Below are 25,182 nucleotides of genomic sequence, written 5' to 3'. Positions count from 1 at the left end.
GAGGCTAATAAATCATTTATTACGCATTATTATGACTTTATTAATCCTGTTATATGCACTTGTTAACAGTTAACTATGCTTTTTTCAGCTACCGGATCTAAAGCGAGAACAATCCTTATTAAGGCTAATAAATATTTTATTACGTGTTAATTACTGGTTAATGATTTTCACAACCTCCACATCTAAAATGTGGTCAAGGCTGATATAATGGGAAGGGAAAAAAGCATAATACAAGTGTTTCAACTGTGAAGGCCAAATATGCTTTATTTATTGATGTGGACTACAAATGTCAGGATCTGTAAAAATCAAGGCATATTATCACAAACATTGAAATTACCTTAAAGCGCATGATAAAACTAAGGTAGATTATTATTATTATTTTTTTTTTATCCCTCTGAACATTTAACGGTTTAACTTTTTTTTAAAACATGGTCCATCAGCACAACATCAATTCAAAATTGCCCTTTTCCAACAGGCAATAGTTTCCCTGATTTCTTCAGTGCCCGAACTGTGTCACCAATATCTGGACAGTCACAAATCAGCAAAACCCTAGAGAGCTTGTGCTTTGTTGTATGCTGATCTTTAAACTCTTTAAACACTTTCCAGTAACGTGTAATTACCTCATCCGGACCACGTGCTGATGGTGAAGAAGAAAGAGATCTTCCATTCAATAACCTTAAACCATTCCTGAAGTTTACTAACTATGCAACACTAACATCATTCAGTAGGCATAGTCTACAACACAACAGTGGCTTTCTTGCACAAAGGTGGACTACACAAGTGTTACTTTCACCTTTTACCTGCAAGTTCACTCCTCTTCATTGAAACTGACGACATCAAGTCACACACCTAAAAATAAACAGCCAGTAACTATCTTCTAAATCTTAGTTTTCATTTACATAAATTAACCCTTGAAACACGGCTCCGTCTGATCTTTTTGCTTCCTGTTTCCTTCTTCTTCTTCTTTATGTTCTTCTTTGACCTCTTCATCTTCTTCTTCTTCTTTCCATTCTCTGAGCTTGAGGAGCTTGGAGAGGAAGAGGAGTCTGAGGAGTAGTTGGTAGAGGATTAAAATGTCCCTGTGGTAGCTTAATATTTGTTACAAATATCAGACATGTGGTCATTATAAAGGATATTTGGTGGTTACATTAAAAAGTCTGATTTCCACACAAAATACCTTCATTTATAAAGAGAGCAGCAGTAATGGCTATAAAACATAATATATTTTTGTTTCCAGTTATATGATGCAGTTTATCTTGCAATCTATGTTTTCATAATAATGACTTGCCATTTACTTGCCAATAGCTGAACTATTCACTCAGTGCATTCATAAAAAATGAATAAAGGACATGAAATATATTGAAGCTTTCTGCATCATGACTGACTACAGTTTTTTTTACAGTCGCTAGGACACATTTCTCAATACTTAGGTCACTTTTTCAAAACTCTTCACACAGTTCTCCGAACCAAGTTTCAGCTCGCCACAGCAGTTCATTTCACATTCAAAATGCACTAAAACTACCAAAACACTTCATTCATGTCTCAAAGAACACTAGCAAAGGTTGACAGCCAACAAACACACTTTGTCACCCACAAAACAACTACCTAAAAAACACTAACAACATGTAGCATTATACAATGTTTTCTTGTGTAAAACAAGGACACATCTCTGTTTATAATTCACTGTAATATATGTTACTGGAATTAATCAGTATATATATATATATATATATATATATATATATATATCATCGTATATGTGGCTTTTGTTGAGAGAATCCACCTTTAAAGTTTTTTTTTTCAGGCTGCTGAACTTTGTATGTGGGATTGAGCAAAAAAACAAAGTAGGACTTTCACCGAGAAAACTGCTGTTCGTGTCCCATTTGTGCGTAAACTAGCTTATGTAATGTACTAAAGACACACCTCTTCAGACTCTACCTCGACTAAAGACTAACAAATTGTAGCACTTAAATTATACTTGTAACGTCACTCATCTATAGCAAATTGTAAATTGGCTTATTTGAGGAAATTGCACTTTCTTGTTTCTTGTTCTCCTGAGTTTGTACCCTGTGGTTGAATGCACTTATTGTACGTCGCTTTGGATAAAAGCGTCCGCTAAATGACATGTGATGTAATGTAATGTACTTTACCTACACACGGAACAAATAGACTTACTTCCCCCCAAATATGATCCTTTGCAACCTGAATAAGTTGTGTAAGCTAACCTGGGAATCGGGTATCTTGGTTCCAGCGTCAACCACCAGTTTAAAGCGCAGCCTCACATTCCACGTTGTCACGGCAAAATGACTTTTTTATTAGTGGCATCATGAAGATTAAGCAGGTTTCTGAGATAATTCAGTTGCATCTTGTTGTGGCATCCTTGAAAAATGTGAATGTGTATCTAAAAAGATGACGGAGGCTACGTGATACGCCTAGAAAGGAAAGGAGTAATACACAGTATATTTTAGGGTATGTACTTTAAAACATTAAAAACAAGGAAAACATTTTTTTATCCAACTATGACAAAAATAATCCCCAAATTACACACATTACTTACTAGTTTACATTACTAGTTTAGTTTTAATATATACAGTACTTAAGAATAAATGAAGGTTGCTTCATACGATTCCCATTCGTCTGGTAAATCTTTTTCTTATTTTTATGAAGTATTTAGGTTTGTTATGTAAGGTTTGTGTTAACGTCAACGACAAATAGCTGACATGCAATCATCATCGTTCACATTGTGAACATTGTGCACCGCAGGTATACACAGAGGTTATGCTGGCGGGGCACAGCCTTTACAGACTTTTAGGGTAATTATAAGTGAATGTGTCAGAGGTTTCGCAGGTTTGGCGGAATGCCGTGCAAGGTAGCAATTGTGTTATTTGAAGGAACGTTTTGCTAAACCTTTGAAAAATTTGCCTCAGAAGGCTTTCCAGTCTGTACACATGTGGCATCCTCTGTCCCGAAACCCTCACGTGGAAACCCAGTCTCACAGCAAAACATGTAATAGCTACGTTGTGGAACGTGGTATTCTCACACTTTATCCCCAAAATCGTGACAATATTACGTTTTATTTCAGCCCATTCATTTATGTCGCCTTGCAACTATGTCCCTAGAAACTAATAAACGGAAGGTCTTCTACATTCTCTGATAGAAGATTATGAAAATGTAACGCATACTTCTCGCTAGAAATGCTATCGAAATGCATATAAATGCTTATGCTTTCTTAAAATATTGTGTTTTTCACAGATAATAGATCGATCGTTGCAACGAAAACGTTGTATTGTCACGCTTTCTCCCCAAAAGCGTGACAATACCACGTTCCACAACGTTTTGCTGTGAGACTGGGTTGCACGTGGGCACAGGAAACACTCCCCAAACAATGAAAAACCCGTCCAAAAAGGGAAGAAACCTTAGTGAGAACGTCAGAGGAGGATCCGTCTCCTGATGGACGGACTACAATGTGCACAAAATGAACAATGTAAAAGATGTACAATACATTCAATTCATATGACAGAGATGATTCTCAAGATAATTGTGAGTAGTAAACCAGATGTACGGCAGGACCACTGCAGGGACAACCACCATCAGATAGAACCACCATCAGATAGAACCACCATCACCGTCAAATAGAACCACCATCAGATAGAACCACCATCATATAGAACCACTATCAGACAGAACCACCATCACAGAAAACCACCATGAAATAGAACCACCATCAGATAGAACCACCATCACAGAGAACCACCATCAGATAGAACCACCATCCACAGAAGCCTGTGGGGAGGGAAAGTGCAAAGACTTTAGGAGAGGGTAATGTTAGTTTATGATGACAATAATAGGATTAATATTTAAAATAATAATGATGATGATGATGGCAGCAGCAGGTGTTAGGGCCAGGGTCCAGAAGGAACTACGATCTACGGAGACCTTCTGGGGGGAGAACGCTCAAAAAACTCCAGAGAAGAAGCTGAATTAGTGATGTGCATTAATAAAACGTGGATTATTGTAGAATGAGAGAGTGAGAGAGGAGCTCTGTGTGTTCTATGACGTCCCCCGGCAGTCTAAGCCTATAGCAGCTTAACTAAGGGCTGGTCTGGGCTAACCTGAGCCAGCCCTAACTACAGGCAGAATCAAAGAGGAAAGTTTTAAGCTTTATCTTAAAAGAGCCGACCGAATCTTCCCCCGGACTGAAAGTGGAACCTGGTTTCACAAAAGAGGAGCTTGATACCTGAAGGCTCTGGCTCCCATCCTTCTTTTTAAAACCCTATGAACAACAAGTAAGCAGCATCTATGGAGCGCAGCTGCCTTGTAGGGCAACACGGTGTTACAAGCTCTTTAAGATAAGATCTAACAAAACATCTGACAATTAAAGGTTTACTTTAAAGTATTATATATTAAACCCAAATAATCTGGTTGGTTTAACAGAAATTATATTTTTATTACAGAAATTGCAAATGTTTTAATTGATTAGAACCTTTCAGAGATTTTCTATCCAACAGATATGACAGATTAATGTGAGTGGTTCTCAACGACTCTGAAGAGGTTGTTTCTTTGTTGTACTTTAATGCAGTAAGATTGGATTTTGTTTCAAGAGACGCGTCACATCAATTTAAAACATTAAAGTACAAAACAAGTCCATGAAATGCAAACAAGGGATGAAATCTAATCAAAATATATAGCTGTGATATACAAAGCAGACGTTAGACCGTTTCAGAGAGGAAAAATGAAAAGCTTCTCTAACATTTTTATTCTAATCCTCAATGATAAGTGTAAACGGACTCATCTCAGATGACCTCACAGGTTTTGCACAGAAGACAGTGACATAGTACCTCCCATTAGAAATATGTTATCTAGGGAAACGAGACATTAGAAGGATGTAATCCACAGAAAATGCACGTTGGAAACCAGTGGGAACTTTAGAAATAGGGAAAGGTTTCAATAAAAAACATATTGTCGTATCGAAGGAAACAAAGGACCAAAAGTCGGTGTGAGCTCCACTCTGTAGCCTTCAAAGGACTTCCAGACACCGTGAGGAAGCCAAACGGGAGACTTGTGTGACGTTGCGTGACGTTGCTGCTCTCTAGTGGATCATGTGTGACAATGTGGCATTTCACCATCCCGTGCAGTCACAGAGTGGTTTGCAGCCCAGAATGGTGTCACTTTCCCTCCCACCTTACTCTCCATTCCTCAACCCCAAAGAGGAATTCTTTTCCTCATGGAGGTGGAAGGTTCATCACCACCATCCACATCATCAAATGTCTCTTCTGGACGCAATGAATGCTGGATGCCTGGACATATCAGCAGGAGATTGCCAGGCATGGAGCAGGCATGCCAGAAGGTTCTTTCCTAGGTGTATTGCTCTAGATGACATGAGATGTCATGTGAATGAGAACCTGTGGCCAAATAGAGAAGACCGAGTAGATTAGCAATATTATATGTATCAGTGGATGGTGTGTATACAAATTCTTGTATTTTGGAAGTAGTCAGTGCAAAAAAATTAAAAATGAATAAAGGACATGAAATATATTGAAGCATTCTGCATCATGTCTGATTAATTCCAGTAACATATATTACAGTGAATTATAAACAGAGATGTGTCCTTGTTTTACACAAGAAAACATTGTATAATGCTACATGTTGTTAGTGTTTTTTAGGTGGTTGTTTTGTGGGTGACAAAGTGTGTTTGTTGGCTGTCAACCTTTGCTAGTGTTCTGGAAGAATGAGTTGATTTGAGACATGAATGAAGTGTTTTGGTAGTTTTACCAAAGTAGTTTAGTGCATTTTGAATGTGAAATGAACTGCTGTGGCGAGCTGAAAGTTGGTTAGGAGAACTGTGTGAAGAGTTTTGCAAAGGTGACCTAAGTATTGAGAAATGTGTCCTAGCGACTGTAAAAAACTGTAATACAAAAGGCCTCAACTACATCCTACTTAAGTTTTGTCATAGAATTCTATGGGACGAGAAGAGCCGCCCACTGGTGGTTAATAGAGAGAATGCAACTTTAAGACGTAGGGCTTTGACTTTACTTTTCAGACCTACTGGAACGTTGTACCTATTTCATCTTAAAAACCTATTTCAACCCTAATTTCCCTTAAATAAAAGCTATTAACAAACTATTTGGGAAAGACAGTAACGGTACTAACGAGTCACATGACTAACTACTGAGTAAGGAGACACTCAACATGAAACATGTGGTTGTTGTTTAGATAACTTAAATTATTATTTCCTCCCCAAACTGCTACAAAAGCGAGACTATTAAAAGCCAGTAATAACTTAGGGGCTGTCTTCTGGTTGGGGGTTTTGCTGCTTTTGTTTTTAAATACATATTTTTATTTTCTACGGCCAGAGATGAGTAAAAGAACTTGTAGGATGTCCCAATGAGCTCAGGACTGAAGTGCGTTTATGCCTTTTACAGGACAGACGTGCATATAAATGACAATAAAACAAAGCATGGAGGCTGTTAGACCATCCCAGTGGAAATCGGTCCTTAGCAACGGGCTCTTAAACCGAGCTGTACTAACTCACTCGTTGCCGGGAAACACCTGCGTAGCTACGGCCTGTTTGTCCTAAAGTCTCCTCATTTGTAATAGTGTACAGGGCCCCCAGACTAAGACTAAGACTAAATCAAAAATAGCTGCCAAAATTAACACTGATGCAGAGACTAGAACATTTGATTGGTATCAAAGGAACTGCACTCAGCTGGTTTAAATCCTACTTATCGGATCGATCCCAGTTTGTGCTTGTAAACGGTGAATCCTCGAAGACCACCAATGTTGGTCACGGAGTCCCACAAGGTTCTGTACTTGGACCGATTTTATTTACCCTCTATTTGCTTCCTCTGGGCGATCTTATCAGGAAACACTGCATAAACTTCCATTGTTATGCAGACAATATTCAACTGTATCTGTCGATCAAACCAGAAGAGACGGACCAGCTAGTTAGACTTCAAGTCTTGGAGACATCAAAACTTGGATGACTGGCAACTTCCTGATGCTAAACTCAGAAAAAACAGAAGTTATCCTGATCCTGGCCCAGAGCGCCTTCGAAGCCAGCTGTCACGTGATACAGTTTTTATGGATGGAATTGCTCTGGTACCCAGCAGCACCGTCAGGAATCTTAGAGTTCTCTTCGACCAGGATATGACCTTCAACTCGCATATAAAGAAGACTTCAAGGACTGCCTTCTTTCATCTACGTAACATATCAAAAATCAAAAAGTGATGGAGAAAAATGTATTCATGCATTTGTCACTTCCAGACTGGAATACTGTAATTCTTTGTTATCAGGCTGCTATTAAGTTGATTCAGAATGCTGCAGCACATGTATTAACAAGAACTAAGAAAAGGGATCATATTACTCCTGTGTTAACTTCTCTGCACTGGCTCCCTGTTAAATCAAGAATAGATTTTAAGGTATTTATCCTTAAAAAAAAAGGTATTATTTGAAATATTAATCATAATACTGTAATATTAAACCAACATTACTCTCTCCTAAAGTCTCTGTGCTCTCCCTCCCCACAGGCTTCTGTGCATGGTGGTTCTATGTGATGGTGGTTCTATCTGATGGTGGTTCTATGTGATGGTGGTTCTATGTGATGGTGGTGGTCCCTGCAGTGGTCCTGCTGTGCGCCTGGCTTACTACTCACAATTACTTGAATCATTTCTGTCATCGGAATTGAATGTATAATACATTGTTCATTCTGTACACATGGCATCCATTGTAGTCTGTCCATCCCGGGAGTGGGATTCCTCCTCTGACGTTCTCCCTAAGATTTCTTCCCTTTTTTTCCCTCTTGGAAGGATTTTTTTTTCGTTTTTTGGGGAGTTTTTCCTGTGCTGATGTGTGGGTTTCGGTACAGAGGATGTCGTATGTGTACAGACTGTAAAGCCCTCTGAGGCAAATTTGTAACTTGCGATTTTGGGCTATACAAAATAAAATTAATTGAATTGAATTAGATTCTATTCTTGCAGCAGCAGCAGAGACCCGGTGGATGTTGTGAAACTTGCAATGTTACGCTTTCATTTGTTGCTTCTACCTGTGCTGTTGTTGTGGATTTTTGTAAATTTTGTGAATATGATTATAGCGGAAATGCAATGAAAATAAAAACTTTTCAATGTTGTGGGAATGTTTTATTTTGTGCAAAACAAGGTGCCAAAAAGCTGCAATGAAAAGCTCTCACAGCGTTTTTTTAATTTTTTTTTAGCCCTACCTGATCAGAAGCGGTGAACATTTGAGATAAAACAACATGGTTCATGTTCACTGACCTTCTGCTTTAGAAACACATGTATTATGAATCTATTAAAAGCTTTCTAGACAAACCTACTCTAATGATTTTATGATCCTAAATATTTCTGACGTTTAAAGTAGTTCAAATAGTTCACAGTATACTGGCATTTTAAATGCTCCAATTAAAACAATGGAGATAACTACGGGTGTGGTCAAATCAGGAGGAAACATTGAAAGAGAGTCAGAGAATATGAAGTATAGTGGATTTATTGGTATAAATAGTGTATTGTAGGTGCGGCTAATCCTCTTTTTGTTCTTGGGTTCCTAGCAGGAGTGGCCTTCAGCATTGTAATGCCCAAGAGCACACACACAATACAAGAACCCGTGATTCATGCACTCACTTTTCTTCAATTAGTAATTATATTGCACGGATATAAAACATTTTTAATGTTTTTCAGACACCAGTGTTACATACTCTCAAAGGCATTGATTACAAAGTGGATGCGGATGACAACGATTAACAACATAAACGACATAAACTACACACCAAGATAAAAGACGCTGCCAGTTTTTGCTCTTCACAGCCTTCATCTTCACCTTCATGATTAAAATCCACATCGAGTTGAACGGCCACTGCAGAAGCATCACAACGAAAGCCACGGCCGCAAACTTAGACGCCAGAAAGCCTCATTAATTTCAGTTTCAGTTTTTGACACAACGTGTCCAAAAGGTTTTCGTCAAACCACTTTCAATCAACAAAGCGAGCTCTTCAGCAGTCAGACAGTCAGCTGTTAATTTGTCTGTTTCTTTTGTCGTTATAAAATAAGAAGATAACTAATCACAAATTGGAATAAGACCCCTAAAGTGCTCTTTTCTGCTCGGTTGTTTGGGCTCATCGGTCACACCAAAGTTCCAGTGTTGAAGCGCCGGCGAAAGTCACCTTGAAAGCTGAGGTCATCGAAGTCCTCGCTTTCTCCGTCAACGATCTGTAAGAAATGCAGGTACTGAGACAGCCAGCAATTACACCGCACCCCGAACGCAACGTCAGGACAACAGGCTTGGGGACGCTTTCTTTGTTCTGAGTTGGCGGAGGACGGGCGAGGTGTGGACCGCCACGCACCACCTGGAGCGTGATTGACACTTCTGTTCTACTTTTGACACTTTAATTGCCCCTTTGTGAAAAGCGGTGCTCTCCCCAATTGTGCTCGTAAAAAAGAAGGCCACACAAATACTGTACATTCTGTAGGATTGGTACAGCGTAACACTTGTGTGACTGTTAGTCACTGAATGTCTTTGTACGATTATAATTATACTTGAGTTAAGTGTATTTCATCATGGAAAATTTGTAGTACCAGCAACAATTAAGACAGCCGTAGCTGTATTAGCAGATGTGGTAGTGGTAGAAATATTACCGAAGTAGTAATAATATATCTACCTTTTTAATTGGCTGATGATGGTTTTGCTTGGTAGACATGGGCTCTGTACTCAGGAAGGCCACATAATGGATCAGGGTGCTCATTCTGGAAAGAAAACCACAGAAGAATTAACTTGCATGTAACAGCATGATACATATATACATGAATATAACTCACAAGGGATCGGTTACCTGTGGTACAACATGCCGAAGAACTGGATCACCACCAGTAGGGCGAAGGACAGGATGAACATGAAGCCCACGGGGTCGATGTCGATGTACTCTCCGGTAAACTCAAGGTCAAAGTTGATTTTTGGCACCCTGATGAAGACGCTCGAGTCTAATAACTGGAGAGTGAAGGTCACCACGAGCCAGAAGGCGTTGATTATGAAGTAAACGAAGGTCATCTGTTCAAATGAGGACGGAAAGAAAAAGGATCAGTTTGTGTTCATCGTCATGTGATTAAGTTCACCAGTCAGAGACATGTTACCTTGTTTCTCAACTCCCTGAGTTTATTAATCATTATTTCCTGTTTCCCTTTGTCCTCGGGAACGGGCTGCAGGTATTTGCTGGTGAGCTCTCTGAAGAACTTCCCCTCCTCCTGCAGACACATTTCAATAAACGATTTACTTCATTGGTTTATCGCGCTGGAAAAGTCACATGTCGCACACCCGTCGCACATGGAAACCAACTGTTTTTTTAAAATAAACACGTGATTAAAGGCGTGAGGCTGAAATACTCCTATAAATATAACAATTCCTTTGAGCACAAAGCACATTTAAGGGTACATGGAAAAATATACATACCAGAACTCTTGACTTCCTTTTTTGGTTAAAGAAATAGACCTTTTAGAATTTTATATTTTTCATTTCCTAAAACTATTACAGAAGAAAACACAATTGGCCTGTATGCTGTGATGAATTCCACACGATTGGATTAACAACATTCGCCTTCACGCGTAATCTTTAGACGACAATAGGGACACACAAAAATAAAGATTGTGCACCTCGTCCAGTTTGTCCTCGCTAAGATTCATGTCATTGGATAAACTCTGCAGCTGTGCGACCCAGTCTGAAGAAAAGAGCAAGATAACAGAAAATTACACAACGTGAGTGTGTTGAAATAAGCACATTCTTTCTACCTTTTACCATTTGTGTACCTACTTTGGTGAGGGGGGGCTAAAGTGGTGCTTCGCCTGAAACAAAATCACAGACAACAATTAAAAACAGTGTGTTGTGGTCGTTGTGTGAAGTTAATAAAATACACACGTTATGGTGCAAATCATCAATTGGCCGTGTGAATGGATAAAATACTGAAACACACACGTTGTCATGAATTCTCCATCTTATTAGTTTTTTCCTGCCTGCGTTCTTGTCAATTAACTATACTCATTGTCATTCCAGATCCTGTCATCAACAAGAAATCACCTCATTCTCTTCACCTGGTCCTCATGCCCTTCCTACCTGCAACCCATTCCCTCATTAGCCCCTCACTATATAGGTACCCACACTTCCACTTGTCCTCTGTCAGATTGTCTTGTGTGCATGCCAAGGTTTCCAGCGTTTTTCCGATTACCGATATCCTGACCTAGCCTGCCTTCTCATTACTATGAACTCTTCGCCTGCCCCTTTTTGGATTTGTTTGCCTGTTGGATTGCCATCCTGTTTCTGAACCCTGCCTCTCCCCGTTTATGGATTTGTTTAACCATTGGACTTCTATCCCGGTTTGACCCTGCCTGTATAAGTAAAGAACTTTTGATTGGATTCTGCCTCGGAGTTGTGCTTTTGGGTTCCAATACCTGTAACCCTTACACACTTATCCATTGATACAGTCAATCGTTTTGTTACCTTGGCTGCTCCCCAGGCTGCCCCGCCTCCTCCACGATGCTGTTCTGGGGTCGAGGCTCCGGCTCCTCGCTCGGGACGTCCCGGCTGAGGATTCGCTCGTCTGTTGCGTCCGTCAGACAAAGTCTCCTGCAGCACCTGGACCGCGAGAACCGCGCGATGGTGCTCCTGACTGCTCCTGAACGAGAAGGAAAGCATAACTTTCATTGTCCAACTGATTATTTACCAGAGGTGGGACAGTCATTGTTATGGAAGTCTCAAGTCTTTGCCCTCGAGAGTCGAGTCAAAGATGAGGCAAGTGTCGAGTCAAAAGTCAGACAAGTCTCAAGTAGAGTCTTACCATTTTAGTTTTGAGTCATTTCAAGTCCTCTTACCACCGAAATAAAATTCATACAAATCATGTTTGTCTGTGAGATTTGTATTTATTTAAACAGACATTGACCAAATACAGTGAAGAGAACATGTAATTATCACAAACAGTTTAACTTTCAAATCAACATGGGTCCTTTTTAGCCTAAACTTTCTTAAACATGTCATCAATAGAATCATCACTCCTCAACATGATAACTTCTGAAAAACTGGACCAACCTGATAGTATAATTTCAATCTGGTATGAGTGAGTGAGTGAGAGCTGTGTGGACAGGTGATGAGCAGAGAGACCGGTGGAGGGAGGCCCCTATACTGCATTGCATTTGCAAAAGATAAAATTGGCCAAAAGTCTGTCAGTCATTTGTGCACGATGGGGACGCAGAATGATTCCACCGTGGCTGATAACTCTCTCCACTGGAGCACTAGAAGATCCGGATGGCTACTTGAAAGAGTGAAGGAAGCGTCTTACTGTTCAGTGCCCAGAACACAAGGGCATTCAGTCCTTCTGCCATGTCAATGTAGTGACTTAGCTGTACTGCTGGTGGGGTCCCAACATCCCTTTTCTGCCTCTTATGGTATGCAGCAAACAGCCCTTCTCCTTCCATGTCCTCTAGTTCTTCAGCAGGCACAGGCAGCTGAAGAAATTCAACCTGCCAAAGACAATGATGGTCCACTTCTCCACGGCCATCATCGAGTCCATCCTCTGCTCTTCCATCCCCGTCTGGTACGCTGCAGCCACAGCCAAGGACAAGGGCAGGCTGCAGCGCGTCATCCGCTCTGCAGAGAGGGTGATCGGCTGCAATCTGCCGTCCCTGCAGGACTTGTTCGCTTCCAGGTCTCTGAAGCGAGCTAAAAAGATTGTGGCCGACCCCTCTCACCCCGGACAAAACCTGTTTGTGTCTCTTCCATCTGGCAGGAGGCTGAGGTCCATCAGGACTAAGACCTCCCGCCACACCAACAGTTTCTTCCCGTCGACAGTCGGGCTCATCAACAGAGCCGGTCCCCCACTGACTGACTATAACACTCCACCGGTCACTCCCCTTCACACTGCACATGCCACTTTAACTGTAATTCATCACTTTGTCGTCACTCGTCACTTTGTTACTTGTTCGCTAGTGCACTTTATGCTTAATATTTAAACTTTCTTAATATTTTAAATTTGTAACTTTATTCCCTTGTTTTATACTAACCCATAGCCTTATTCCTTTTTCTTTTTTTTTTTACTAACCCATTGCATTAGCATTTCATTTTACTTTATTTTATTACTTGTGCACTGCTGTCCTGTTGTCTATTGTTACACTGTCTGTCATGAACCAACCGCCAAGACAAATTCCTTGTATGTTTGACATATTTTGGCAATAAATGTTTCCTGATTCCTGACAGGTTGCTCTGTCTCTGCAGCATCTTGCAGGATCAATTCTAAAAAAAACGTGTCACAACAGCAGAAACAAAAGGGCCCTTATTACCATTACGGATGTTGATACTATGAAAGACTGAAAATTGATTATTGTTGCTGATCACAACGAAGGACTGCTTTCACCTGCTGCAGGGATGCCTCTGTGCTCCCCAAATTCACCATCGAAGATGTCTTTAAACGTTGTGCTTGTGTGGAGCAGGGAGCTAAGTCTTGATAACTTGGAGAGAGAGAGAGAAGGACATGCCGCTTTTGTTTCTTTCAAACAGTCTCCCACAACCAGCTGCAATGTGTGTGTGCAAAACACTGCAGGCGCTGTTTCTTTGCCATAGCAGCATTGACGGTTTGCTGCTCTTCTAGGGTTAAGTCATGCCATAGCTCAGGATCATCCAGATTATCTCCAGCATCATCGTTCGCTGGGGAAGCAGACCGTAAATGCCTTGCGCATGTTAGCAGCATTGTCACTAATGATATAGTCCAATTTAGCTTTGATGTTGTATTCATCACATATTGCCTCAAATTGGTCACAGATGCGCTCTGCTGTGTGAGCCTTTGAAGCGGCCAAGAGATTAGTCTTTAGCTGTATCCTCTCTGCATCTCTCTCCATCCAGTGCACAGTGACACCAAGGAATCCCCTCATCTTTCGATCAGACCAAATGTCCACAGTGACTGAAACATGGTCAGTGTTGCTCAATTGAGTCTTTAACTTTGAACGTCTCTCCTCAGCAAGGCTCTGTTTTTGTGGTCGGCGTTCGGCGACAGACTGGGGTATACTTGCTGTCCAGCACAGCCAGAAAGTGACGAAAGCTCTTATTTTCCACAATAGACAGAGGAAAATTGCAATCAATAGTCAAGTCAGACAGTATCGAATTGGAGATGGCCTTCTGCTGTGGGTGGCTCATGCTGTAACCCCCTACATGAGTGTCCAGGAATTGTGAGATTGGCTGTTGTGATTCATCTACGATGCTTTTGTTCATCTGATATTCTTCATACCTGTAACAGAGAATAATATGAAACAAATGTCCGAAAATCCCTTATAGCCACACATGTCGTATTTGAAACTACTTTTTCACTAAAGTAAACCAAACGAAACCAAAAATAAGCTAAATATTCCCATTAGTTAGGAACTGCACTATAATAATCTATTGCATCTCTGAACATTACTACTATAATCGTTATTATTTTATTATATACTGTATATATCCCAGTAGTGCGCTGCCTCACAGACCTAGACTACGTAGCACTCCATGTGTCCATGCGCTGCTTTCTGTTTGGGCATGATATGAAAAGGGAAGGCTAATGGTGCATCTACTGTGACTGTTATGGTACTTTAAAACGGACGTTGACATGATGTTGGCGAGGTTTTCCATCTGAGTGTGCTACAGTCATGTACCTCGTATAATCCGGGTTTAAAAATCCCTATTTTTGTAACCGTGAACAAGCTGTCTCTTTGATACAGTAAATATGCAGCAGCTAGCTAGTAAGTTCCGGTACACCCAGTAAGGTGCTTAGCATTCGTTCAAAACTTACCTCTTTGTGTAACTTGAGGTGTCAAACAAAGTTGGATGTTGTGGCAGCTCAGTCTGTTATCTTCTTCCCGCAAATTTTGCAAATTGCAACACGTTTTTTGTTCACCACCTCGTAATTTTTATAGGCAGACGAGACAACCCTCGGTATCATTTGGCAGGCAGCGTGCGCGCTCTCTGCACGCATATAGAAGGTGCACATTGTTTCACAGATGCAGATAAACTGAGAGCGGCGCGCCGTGTGAAAATGATTTTCATGGAAGTAGCAAGTCTTCTCGAGTCAAAAGGCGCAAGTCCAAGTGAAGTCACGAGTCATTGATGTTAAAGTCCAAGTCGAGTTGCAAGTCTTTGTACATTTTGTCGAGTCAGAAGTCATCAAATTCATGACTCGAGTCTGATGCGAGTCCAAGTCACATGACTCGAGTCACACCTGTTATTTACTACTATTTACTATTTAATATGCAATAGTTTCATGTTTGGAATATGAGTGCCTGTAATACTTAATCACCCCCAAAGAGTGCGCATTGCTCCACGGCAGTAACCTGCAGCGCGCCGTACCTTTCTCGGCTTTGGTTGGCGAGGCGGCCTCGTCTCTGGCGGCAGGCGCCGTCTCCCTGGTGCCCCAGGACACGTTGTTCATGTTGACCATGGAGTAGATGGAGAGCAGCAGGTAGGCGCTGGGGATGCAGATGATGTAAATAAAGCCGTAGAACACCAGGCCAATCTCCTGAGGGTGGAGCAATGCAGTGATGACGTAGAAGAGGGCGAGGAAGATGAGGAAGAGACTGCTGGGAGTCAGGATGGTTTGGTCCTTCACTATGTTCCCTGACGGAGGAGGAGGAGATGGAGGAGGACATGAAGTTGCCGCAAACCATGAACCATGTGAACAGCACCGGTTTGGTGTTGAGTGTGTACCTATTATGGTGATTGCCGATACCATCATGAGGAACGCGTACAGGATGCTCAGGATCGCAGCGACGAGGATCTGAGTGTCCGCCTTGATTCTGAAGCTGGCGCCGAGGAAGATAGCTGGAGGTATCACAGCCAGGACCAGAGAAACGCTCGGGTGAACATCGAGCAGCACAGTCAAACTACCTGGAAGGCCGTCAGGAAGCAAAGAAGAGCTGGTTTAACGGACAGATGATAGATGAGCGCGTGATCTTCTCTCCTAAACTCAAACTCAAAAGTATCTATTCAGATTCTACGCACTTCAGATGAAAATACACATGAAAACAATAAAAAAAATTACAAAAAAACTTATTTTGGTCCAGCTAAGCTTTTTTTTACTGGCTGAAAAATAAGAAAAAAACAGCCAGACCTGCGATCATAAGGATGACGGTGGAAGGTGCCAGAATGGACGCCGCCAGGCTGATGAGCTGGTACAGCATGTAGACCTTTGAAATAGACGTGTTCTTCTTGGAGATCACAGTGGCACAGCCCAGCAGGTCCACCATGTTGGCCATGGTCGACGGCCCCCAGCGGCGACGCTGACAACGGCAGAAAAACCAAACATTAGCACCAATTATCACTGTTAGAAATGGTGACCATTATTCATGCAGCTTGTTGTAGCTGAGTGTATAAACAATTAGGTTAAGATGTGTCATGGATAATTATAATTAAACTCAAGCTGGATCTGGTCCTTGCCAAGAGTGTTGCCAGAAACATTTAAATACATATTTAACATTTAATAACAATAACATGGTGCAACAGGAAGGATTTCATATAGTTTTTTTCTTGTGCAACAAAAACGTCAGCAATTCTCTCCTTGAAGGGTCCTTGAATTTGCCTTCACATGTCGGCAACTGGGACTGATCATTGTTTAACAGCCTCCTGATGGAGAGTCCTGTGCTTGTTTGACCAATTGCCTTCCATTCCCGCCCTTACTCTTGTGCCGGAGGGCCCGCTCGCCCTGCGGGCCGAGGAGCTGCCGCCGCACGCTGAGAGCCAATCTAAATTGTGCTGCGTCGGGTTTTGAGTCCCCTGGAATCACCTGGTTGTAAAACTCTTTGAAGTCCTCCGGGGCGTTGGTGTGGGCGTCCGAGGCCGCGTTGTACTCCACCCTCCAACCCTGCTTCAGCAGCAGAGTGCACAGCCAGCGGTCCTCTCCTGCAGAGACCGTCAGAGTCAAATCTTCCACCACATCCGCTGGGTTTTGTGACTTCCATCCGTAGTTGGTGCGAAATAAGGAAGCCAGCCGGGCGCTCCGGAGACGTACCTTGGTCGTACTGGATGTAGTGTTGCGCCTTCGACGACATGACGGTGTATTTCTTCATCACGTTGTCGTCCATCAGCGCCTCGGCTCTGAACAGGCTGAAGCAGCCGGGGCTGCAGAGCACGCAGCCGAACACGTGCTCGGCCGTCTTGTGAAGCCAGTGTCCGACGGCGTATTCAAACTTCTGGTACCAAACGACGGGCCCTGCCAGAGGAATACACAGCTGGTTACTACGTGGTACAGGGTACTCACATATACAGTACGTATATAGTGGTGTTAACTTTTCATTTGATCTATTATTCTGGTTTTGTTTCCCTTTATATGTTTTGCCATCCATCATCAACCATTAAATCCATCCAGATTCTGGCTTGTTAGTTTAGCTTCTTTTGAACTAAATATACATTTTATTCTTGTCTGTTTTTCTGACTGGTCTGACATGAGTTTGCATTGACTTCATTGATGATCAGTCATCGGTCTCGTTGTGTCCAGCTGTCCTCTAATCCCTTACGACCCACCTGAGCCGGTGGGGTGAATCCGGCCGCAGGCCGCCCCGACCTGCGGGTACAGTTTCAGGCGATCGATGAGCAGCATCACGGCGGCCGGCGTGAAGTCTGTGTCCCCATCCAGAGCCAGGATGTAGGTGTTCTTCTTCTCCCTCTGGAGGAACAGACGCAGTTTGCTCCGTCACACATTTCATATACACAGATTTGGAAATATATTCATTGTTTTATGGCCGTTTGTTTTCTCTCGTCTTACCTCAAACTCATTTTCCACCTCAACTTCCTCCTCCCCTTTCCCCCACCTTTTGAAATACTTGGTTGAAACTTTCCATCCCAGGAGATAGTACAAGTACATGACCTGGAGAATACCACATGCAGTTCAGTAAACTCACTCTGACAGAGCAACCCTGTCACCGAATAATGAACTACTACATGACGGGAGGGATTTGATCACCTGGGACCATCTCTTCTTGTGGCGGATGAGCTTCTTGTTCTTGTAGTGAACTGTTAAGGTGTTCCCATGTGGCATGGTGACTACCAGACGTCCTCCATACGGCGTTGTCACAATCGTCTGATCCGGGATCTGCTGCTTCTTTGTGAAGAGGTCGTTATTGATGTTCAAGAAGATGCTGACGACAGAAGAAAACATGGTTCATCTTCACTTCTCGTCAGAATCTCTTTCTTTTTCTTTAAATCAAACTTTTACCTGTAAACTTCTGCGATAATGTTCACAAGCATCTCAGCGTACTGGTTGACGTGGGCCCCCCGGCTACCGGCAACATCTGTGAAGGCGTCGTCGAAGAAGATGTGGCCTTCAAAGGTGACATCGCCAGCTTCTCCTTCCTTCTTTGGCCTGTACTTGTCCAGTCTGTGGAGGAACAGGAACCACGTTAAGCTCCCGGTACCATGTTGTTGTTGAGGTAAAAGAATCAGCAGGAACGCTGACTTGATCCATTTGGAATGACATGTCATTACATGACATCACATTACATCACATGTCATTGAGCTGAAGCTTTTATCCAAAGCGACTTACAATAAGTGAATTTCAACCATAAGACAAATTCAAAGGAACAAGAAATTTGCAATTTCATTAAATATGCCAATTTACAACTTGTTATAGATAAGAGCCATTATAAGTCAAATTCAAGTGCTATAATTTGTCAGTGTTTTTATTATGACGTTGTAGAGACATCTTGCTGAATGCACCAAATCCCGCGCTGGGCCGCAGCGACTTCCCAACGCCGCTGGGCCGCAGCGCATAGTTTCCCCGGCCGTCTGGCCGCCCACCGGGCTGCCTGCCAGAGTTTCCCAGGCGGACCATCCCTCGCCTCTGGTTTCCCCACCTCCCGCCCCATGTCTGCTTTCTGCCGGTTTAGGGCCATCTGGAATTTGGCCCTTGAGGGGGGGTTCTGTCACGGTTTGGGTTCACGTCCTGTCTTATTTTGTAGTTTTCTGCCACTCGTATCCCTGGGTAACTTCACTTCCTGTCATCCCCTGTGATTGTCTCATAGTTTCCACCTGTGTCCAATCTCCTGCACCTCCCTAGTGTATTTAAGCCGTGTTTCACTTTTTGTGCCATTCTTAACTGTTTGGAAGTCCTGTTTTTGCCTCATGCCTACTTTTTCGCCTTTTGATTTTGAAAACCTTTTTTGACTATTAAAGTCCCTTTTTGTTGCTTGAAAAAAGTTGCGTTTGAGTCCTGCCTTTGTCCCCACGCAACTCCCTGACAATTTTAAAAAGTGGTTTGATAGAAGATAGGACATTCTCTTGCTTCTTCAAACACAACAACCATCCGTGGGTTCCCTTATGCTTCAAAAGTGAAACATACAGGTGATGAAAAACATGCAAATTTCAAAGAAACGACTTTGCTCAGATTCAGATAATTATTCTAGTGCCAAGTATTGAGCGGTTTAAGATGGAAAACTGAACATAAGGAGGTGAACGCTTAAACACCAGCGTGTTTAACCCATGTAAAACTTACCGAAATATGGAAATGAGGATATTCATCATCTCGTCGGGCGTTTCGTGCCACATGGTCGCGCAGAGGAAGACTTTTACCGGGTCTAGTGATTTGAATCTGAAAGGACAAGATTTGCATTACTGGCATTAATTCTGTCCCTTTCGTCCTTCACACGTCTCTGGGTTTCTGTTTTATAGAAGAAGATGCGGTCAACTGGATTCGTTTGCATTGTGAATGTTTCCAGAGATCTTCTTTGTTCAGAAATGAAATGGAAATGATTCTATTGTGTAACATCCTCGTCTTGTTTGAAACAACATGTTGATGTGCAGAAGTTGTCCTTGTTAGACAATGTGAATCCAGTTTTGACACGTTGTTTGTCACCTTTTAATTGTCTACTAATTCATTCTTAGGATTGTCATGCTCATTGGTTGATTGTGGGATAAACAGTAATTACGCAGCTTCTTTTGCTTTAGCCTTTGTGTGAAGGCCCGGGCCACTCCTATGAAATAATTGGCCCTCAAATATGTGATTATAGATTTCAAATAAAAGATGAGGACCTAGAGGAGAAAGACAAAACAACTGACTAACCTTTTGTTTTTCACGCTATTTTATTTTAGGATAATGTGTTGCGCAGCAGAAAGGAATGTTTGGACTTAAAGAACCGAACGTTTATTAAAGGAAACGGGAGGAGTAGATCATCCACAACAATTCCTGTCTCAAACTAGCCACAAGAACCCTTATCACACCTTCTAAACCCTTAAAGGCCCCCAGGCCCCCTGACATCACAAACACACACACTTACTGCTTTTGCTTTTCCGTCGTCTGGATGTCAAATCGAGTGTTCAGAAGCAGGGACTGCTCTATGAATGCTCCCTCGTAGAGCCTCCTGACGAACAGGTCCTGAGTCCTCTGGATGCGAAACAGACTGAGGAACCAGAGGTGCAGAGTGGCCAAAACCAGGCCGATGCACCAGCACGCCGCCGAGCCTGAGGAGCGGGAAAAGAATTGAAGTGGAATCGGTACAACTTGTCAAACAATATATACATAAAAATGCTGCCTGAACAGATGGTGCATCTCTAGATTATTACCTGTCAGCAGGCCGATGTCATATATCCTGGACAAGTCCAGGAAGCACAGAGTGTGAGTGACGTCCCAAACCAGATCTGGGAACACGTTGCCGCTCAGACTTTGGTTTCTTGCATCCACAACGTCGTTGCAGTAGCCTCTGAAGTTGGAACTTTGAGTCCCGTTCAAACTGTTTCTGTAGTTTTGATGGAAAACGATAACGGGGACGACGAAGAGGACCATGGCGGCCAGAGACGCCAGGTACAAAGGCAGGATGAAGCATCGTCGCATGGCGTGCATCTTGCAGGCCACCAAGGAAAACCAGTGGCAGAGTGCGGAGGAGATCAGCTGGACTCCGATGATGATGCCTATAATCCTTGTCTCACGGCTCGGGATGGAGGTGACGATGGCCCAGTCCATTTTGTCCAGAGGGACGTAGGCTCCGAGCACGCCGGCGGTCACCGCGATCCTGACCAAGCTGGAGAGGATGTGCAGAACGTTCTGGCACTCTTTCACGTCTCTGCTCAACGCTGTGAGGAAGTCGGAGCGGCTGTTCTCGCTGATCAGCTTGAAGTAGTTCTCCCACCAGTTGAAGGACACTAAGAAGGACGCTCCAACTGCCAGACCCGCCCAGATGTTCCTCCGGGTGTCAGTGGGATCCTTTGTGATGTACAAGAGGAGGAACAGCACGTAGCCGAGCAAAATGAGGAGGAAGGCGGTGATGGACGGCACCAGGAAGCGGTTCCTTTGCTTGGCGGTGCACTGCGTGATCACCTGCAGGAGCGTGGAGAGCACGGCTACGCCGTTCAGTATCGTCACGTTGGTCACTATGTCCAGGTGGGGCATTGCCACAATGGTGAGAATCGCTGCACCCATAGCCACCAGGAACTCAAAGAACAGAACCTGAAGAAGCAGAACAATTAATTGTTGCACATTTTCTTTTTTAAAGGAGGGTTTCGGCTATAAATCCGACATTATTAGCATCCGTTTAGCTTTGACACGGCCGAAACATCTTGTATTGAATTGTCCCTGACACGTGCAGAATGTGCATGCTTCTCACCAAAGCCACAGTTCTTTTGTCCGGCATCTTTGAGGATTTGTGACACGCCTTCCAGACGCTCTTCAGCAGGAGAAGCAAGCTGGAGGCGATGAGAACGCAGCCGATGCAGAGCAGGGCGACGGGTTTCTGTCCATCGGGGAGAGTCTTGGTGCCCTCGTTAGACAAAGTGACGAGGAGGAGGAACGACGTCTGGAACAGAGAGATCGAAAGTCAAAGCTCAAAGATGAGAAGTTATAAGTGAGCTCTTTTTACAAAGGGAACAATTTTTGCAGTTTAAACGCATTCACATTACAATTCCGCTCCGATTCCTCGAGCTCAGCAGATTCATTCTTGTAACAAGTTGTGTGGAACGAACCTTGCTACACAGAGCCAGTCCGAACACCAACACGGCCACCACACAGAGGGAGAGGACCTTCAGCAGCTTGAGCATCTTCCATGGCGTCCGCTCATCCTCCAGGGGGGGGACCTCTCGGCAGGCGTCCCACGACCTCCTGAACAAACAAAGCCGGAGGGAAACTTTGAACGTTGAACTAAACGCTTGGTTCTGCGTGTTTGCGGGAGATCGTTTTTTTTCTATCTCCAGGTAAAAATGTAGTACATTTTAATTAAATTAATTACACATCGTTTTTTTTTAAATTTAATGTTCAAACCTGGATGACAAAAACTACGTTGTTGCATTAAGTTCAAAGTGATACATTTTAGAAGCACAAATGTAACAGAATAAAATGATCAATCGACTGCATCAAACCCCCAAAAACCATGAAATGGAGCTTTGACGTTACCTAATTTACTCACAATCGCTGTTTGGTTTTACCACAAGTATAAAACAAAGGGGTCTGGAGGTGTTGATTCCAAATTCTTTTAAAATACCTTTAAACTTTCCTCCATTCTGGATAAACTGAAGCGCCAGTAGTGCTCCTGTGTTTTCTGTATTGCCTTCAGGTATTTATTCCGCTGTAGATCAACTTCTTTTATACAATGTCACACCTGTTGGGTCACGGAGTAGTGATGCACTCTTCCCTCTTTTGGGTCCTTAACTATTTTAGATACGCATAAGGAACCTAATCCTGTAAACAATGTGTTTCAGATGGATTTCAAATCATGGTCAAAACATTTCCCACATATCAGTGTCCTCTGAGAAGTGAAAAATAAAGTTTTGATCATTTGAGAATTAAATATTGGTTGGGACGATTATTCCCTGCGGTATTAGTACCACAAAGTACAAAAACAAAAAAAGCCTCTAAAATAACAGTTTGAATCGTGAATATGTTTTGTATGAATACAAATTTCACAATCTCCTTTTGAATTATAGAAGAAAATGATATTAAGAAAATCCAATAAATAAAGCGTTTCCCCCAAATTTTCATGCAGTCAGTTCAGAATTGTTCTCAAATTATCTAGTTGACTTTTCATATTTCAAACAAGTAAGCAAATAAAATATTACCAATCAAATGAATTCAAAAGTTTTCATTAAAGAGTCTTTACTCACTTGGATGAAGTCCTTTTGTCCTCCATGCTTCTGACGAATGTGAAGCCTCCGCTTGAGAGTTGTTTTATGACAACCTTTGAAAAACACGGTGTTCAATCACCACACCGGTAAACCATGACATCACAGCTGGAGGCAGAGCTTCCGGTTATCTCGCATTCAGAACGTGATGAATAACAGACAGTCCTGAACTTCAGGCTTTGTTTAACGTGGAAGGATTAAGCTCCATGGCTGAGTCACAATATAATTACATGTTTTATACAGGGAGGGTAAGCAAAGGAAAGGCCCCAAGCAGATGTGACTTTAAATAGTTACAGAAGATCTGCCAAATTCAATATCAAGGTTGAAAACGTCCCCTGACCTCCCTTCCTTCTTCTCCTGTTGTTATCATTTGTATTCTTGTCTCTTTTGATGTAGCTTTTGTTGAGTGAATCCACCTTTTAAAGTGGGTTTTTTTCAGGCTGCAGAACTTTGTATGTGGGATCTTGCCAAATAACAAACGGAGGACTTTCACCCAGAAAGCTGCTGTTCGTGTCCCATTCGTGCGTAAACTAGCTTATGTAATGTACATTACCTACACACGGAACAAATAGACTTACTTCCCCCCAAATATGATCCTTTGCAACCTGAATAAGTTGTGTAAGCTAACCTGGGAATTGGGTATTTTGGTTCCAGCGTCAACCACCAGTTTAAAGCGCAGCTTCAGGTCGACCTACTTGTATTGTGTAGGAATCTCCTGAGATCACCTCAGAGACTCACGACGTAGGACACCAAACCCTCTGTAGATGATCCCACTAATATTTATAGAGGTACTGAACGTGATACGCCTAAAAAGGAACGGAGTAATACGCAGTATATTTTAGGGTTTTACGTACTTTAAAACATTTAAAAACAAAAAAATATATATATTATCAAACTAAGACAAAATAAAACCCCTAATTACACACATTACTTACTAGTTTACATTACTAGTTTAGGTATATATAAATATATGCTTAAGAATAAATCAAGGTTGCTTCATACAATTTGCATTCGTCACAAATCGTTCTCATATTTTTATGAAGCAGTGTAGGTTTGTTGTGTAAGGTTTGTTAACGTCAACGACAAATAACTGAAATGCATTAATCATCGTTCACATTGTGCACCGCAGATATAAACGGGGCACGGCCTTTATACGTGACTGTATCAGTGGTTTAGCAGGTTTGTCAGGATGCCCGTGCAAGGTAACATTGTTTTATGTGAAGGAACTTTTTGCTAAACTTTTGAACAGTCTGTATACATGCGACATCCTCTGTCCCAAAACCCTCACGGCACAGGAAAAACTCCCCAAAAAGGGAAGAAACTTCAGTGAGAACGTCAGAGGAGGATCCGTCTCCTGATGGACAGACTACAATGATGTCATGAGCACACAATGAACAATGTAAAATATGAACAATACATTCAATTGATGACAGAAATGATTCAAATAACAGCGAGTATAAGGAGGTGTACAACAGGACCACTGCAGGGAGAACCACCATCACATAGAACCACCATAACATAGAACCACCATCACATAGAACCACCATCAGACAGAACCACCATCAGACAGGACCACCATCACATAGAACCACCATCAGACAGGACCACCATCACAAAGAACCACCATCACATAGAACCATCATCAGATAGAACCACCATCAGACAGAACCACCATCACAAAGAACCACCATCACATAGAACCATCATCAGATAGAACCACCATCAGACAGAACCACCATCACATAGAACCACCATCACATAGAACCATCATCAGATAGAACCACCATCAGACAGAACCACCATCACAAAGAACCACCATCACATAGAACCACCATCACATAGAACCACCATCAGACAGAACCACCATCACATAGAACCACCATCACATAGAACCATCATCAGATAGAACCACCATCAGACAGAACCACCATCACAAAGAACCACCATCACATAGAACCACCTTAACATAGAACCGTCATCAGATAGAACCACCATCAGACAGAACCACCATCAGATACATATATATATATATATACATATTTATATATATATATACATATTTTTATATATATATATATA

At 42.3% G+C, this 25,182-nt stretch overlaps 1 protein-coding gene across 1 annotated transcript; it reads right to left on the bottom strand.

Moving 5' to 3' along the window:
• Window positions 1-8,120: 8,120 nt before the first annotated feature.
• LOC120826982 (chitin synthase chs-2) lies at window positions 8,121-23,231 on the bottom strand. The gene is made up of 22 exons (XM_040189633.2): window positions 23,086-23,231; window positions 21,952-22,087; window positions 21,597-21,785; window positions 20,560-21,439; window positions 20,274-20,457; window positions 19,493-19,588; window positions 18,218-18,379; window positions 17,966-18,140; window positions 17,768-17,869; window positions 17,527-17,668; window positions 17,015-17,215; window positions 16,790-16,905; window positions 16,118-16,286; window positions 15,715-15,894; window positions 15,358-15,624; window positions 11,494-11,668; window positions 10,810-10,841; window positions 10,653-10,717; window positions 10,137-10,247; window positions 9,839-10,053; window positions 9,668-9,752; window positions 8,121-9,218 (listed from the first exon to the last, which is right to left on the bottom strand). Exons 1-22 carry the CDS (start codon window positions 23,109-23,111, stop codon window positions 9,132-9,134), a joined length of 3,795 nt encoding a protein of 1,264 aa, XP_040045567.2. The 5' UTR covers window positions 23,112-23,231; the 3' UTR covers window positions 8,121-9,131.
• Between the last annotated feature and the right edge of the window lie 1,951 nt (window positions 23,232-25,182).

This window comes from Gasterosteus aculeatus, chromosome 10, assembly GCF_964276395.1.
Source record: "Gasterosteus aculeatus chromosome 10, fGasAcu3.hap1.1, whole genome shotgun sequence".
Lineage (NCBI taxonomy): Eukaryota > Metazoa > Chordata > Actinopteri > Perciformes > Gasterosteidae > Gasterosteus > Gasterosteus aculeatus.
Note: the sequence above shows the minus strand (reverse complement) of the source record. Positions and strands in the feature narration are given on the sequence as shown.

Excerpts from the sequence above, each read along its gene's own strand:
- LOC120826982 (XM_040189633.2), bottom strand. The coding sequence starts at position 23,111 with ATGGAGGACAAAAGGACTTCATCCAA. Across the intron at positions 15,625-15,714 it reads ATCGGCAATCACCATAATAG|GGAACATAGTGAAGGACCAA; the intron begins GTACACACTCAA and ends CTCCTCCGTCAG. Across the intron at positions 11,669-15,357 it reads GCCAACCAAAGCCGAGAAAG|GAGCAGTCAGGAGCACCATC; the intron begins GTACGGCGCGCT and ends CTTCTCGTTCAG.